The 885-nt window shown below is 49.0% G+C and overlaps 1 protein-coding gene across 1 annotated transcript in view; it reads left to right on the top strand.

The window, feature by feature from the left end:
• Positions 1-670: 670 nt before the first annotated feature.
• The window catches only part of Pmel (premelanosome protein), a 12,406-nt gene continuing 12,191 nt past the window's right edge, over positions 671-885 (top strand). Inside the window, exon 1 of the mRNA XM_021205030.1 lies at positions 671-765. Coding sequence (XP_021060689.1) covers positions 693-765 — 73 coding nt within the window. The 5' untranslated portion in view covers positions 671-692. The remainder of the gene's footprint in view (positions 766-885) is intronic.

The following is an 885-nucleotide window of genomic DNA, read 5'->3' as shown; positions in this document are numbered from 1 at the left end:
TCTCTCTCTTTCTCTCTCTCTCTCTCTCTCTCTCTCTCTCCCCTCTCTCTCCCCCTCTCTCCCTCTCTCTCTCTCTCTCTCTCCCTCTCTCCCTCTCTCTCTCTTCTCCCACACTCCCTCCCTCCGCTTTCTTTTTCTTTTTCCAAGACAAGGTTTCTCTGTGTAATCTTGGCTGTCCTGGAACTCTGTAGGCCAGGCTGGAAAATCGGGACTCTTATTGTAAAGGATTCTTTGGCTAGATAACAGAGTCGTTTCTCAGCCTAGCTTAATACTGTCTCACTGTTTCGGGGTTCATTGGCTGCTTGTGTTGTTTTATTGCTGGCAATCTACACTCCCAGCCCCATCTGGCTGCTTTTGGATAAAGGTGCTTTTTCTGTGTTAAGGAACTCTTGGTTTGACTCAATTCTCTTCACTCTGTCCTGCTGAATTGTGACTGCTAAGTACATGAATTGAGGCTGCCCATCAGTGAACTCTTTCCAGAATGATAAGTGTGTGTGTCAGTGAATGTGACCCAGCGAAACCAGAAACTGTCATTGAGCTGTGGGATGAAATCAGTTCAGGCCCTTTCCTTCTTCCCAGGTTTCCCCTCCTCTGGAGGGAGAGGAGGAAGGCCTATGCAAATGACCATCCCTTTCTATATAGGGGCTCACTCCCACCCCCTGGTACCTTTGGCTGCTGGCAGGAGGACCACTATGGGTGTCCAGAGAAGGAGCTTCCTTCCTGTGCTTGTGCTGAGTGCTCTGCTGGCTGTGGGGGCCATAGAAGGTGAGTGTGTGTGTGTGTGTGTGTGTGTGTGTGGTCAGGAGCAAGTGCTATTAGCAATTGAACACCTGCTCTGAGTTTCCCCATTCTAATCAGACAAGTCAAAATACTTTAGGCTTGTCC

Source organism: Mus pahari, chromosome 9, assembly GCF_900095145.1.
Source record: "Mus pahari chromosome 9, PAHARI_EIJ_v1.1, whole genome shotgun sequence".
In the NCBI taxonomy this organism is placed as follows: Eukaryota; Metazoa; Chordata; class Mammalia; order Rodentia; family Muridae; genus Mus; species Mus pahari.
The sequence above is the reverse complement of the archived record's forward strand: the minus strand, read 5'-3'. Positions and strand labels throughout refer to the sequence as shown.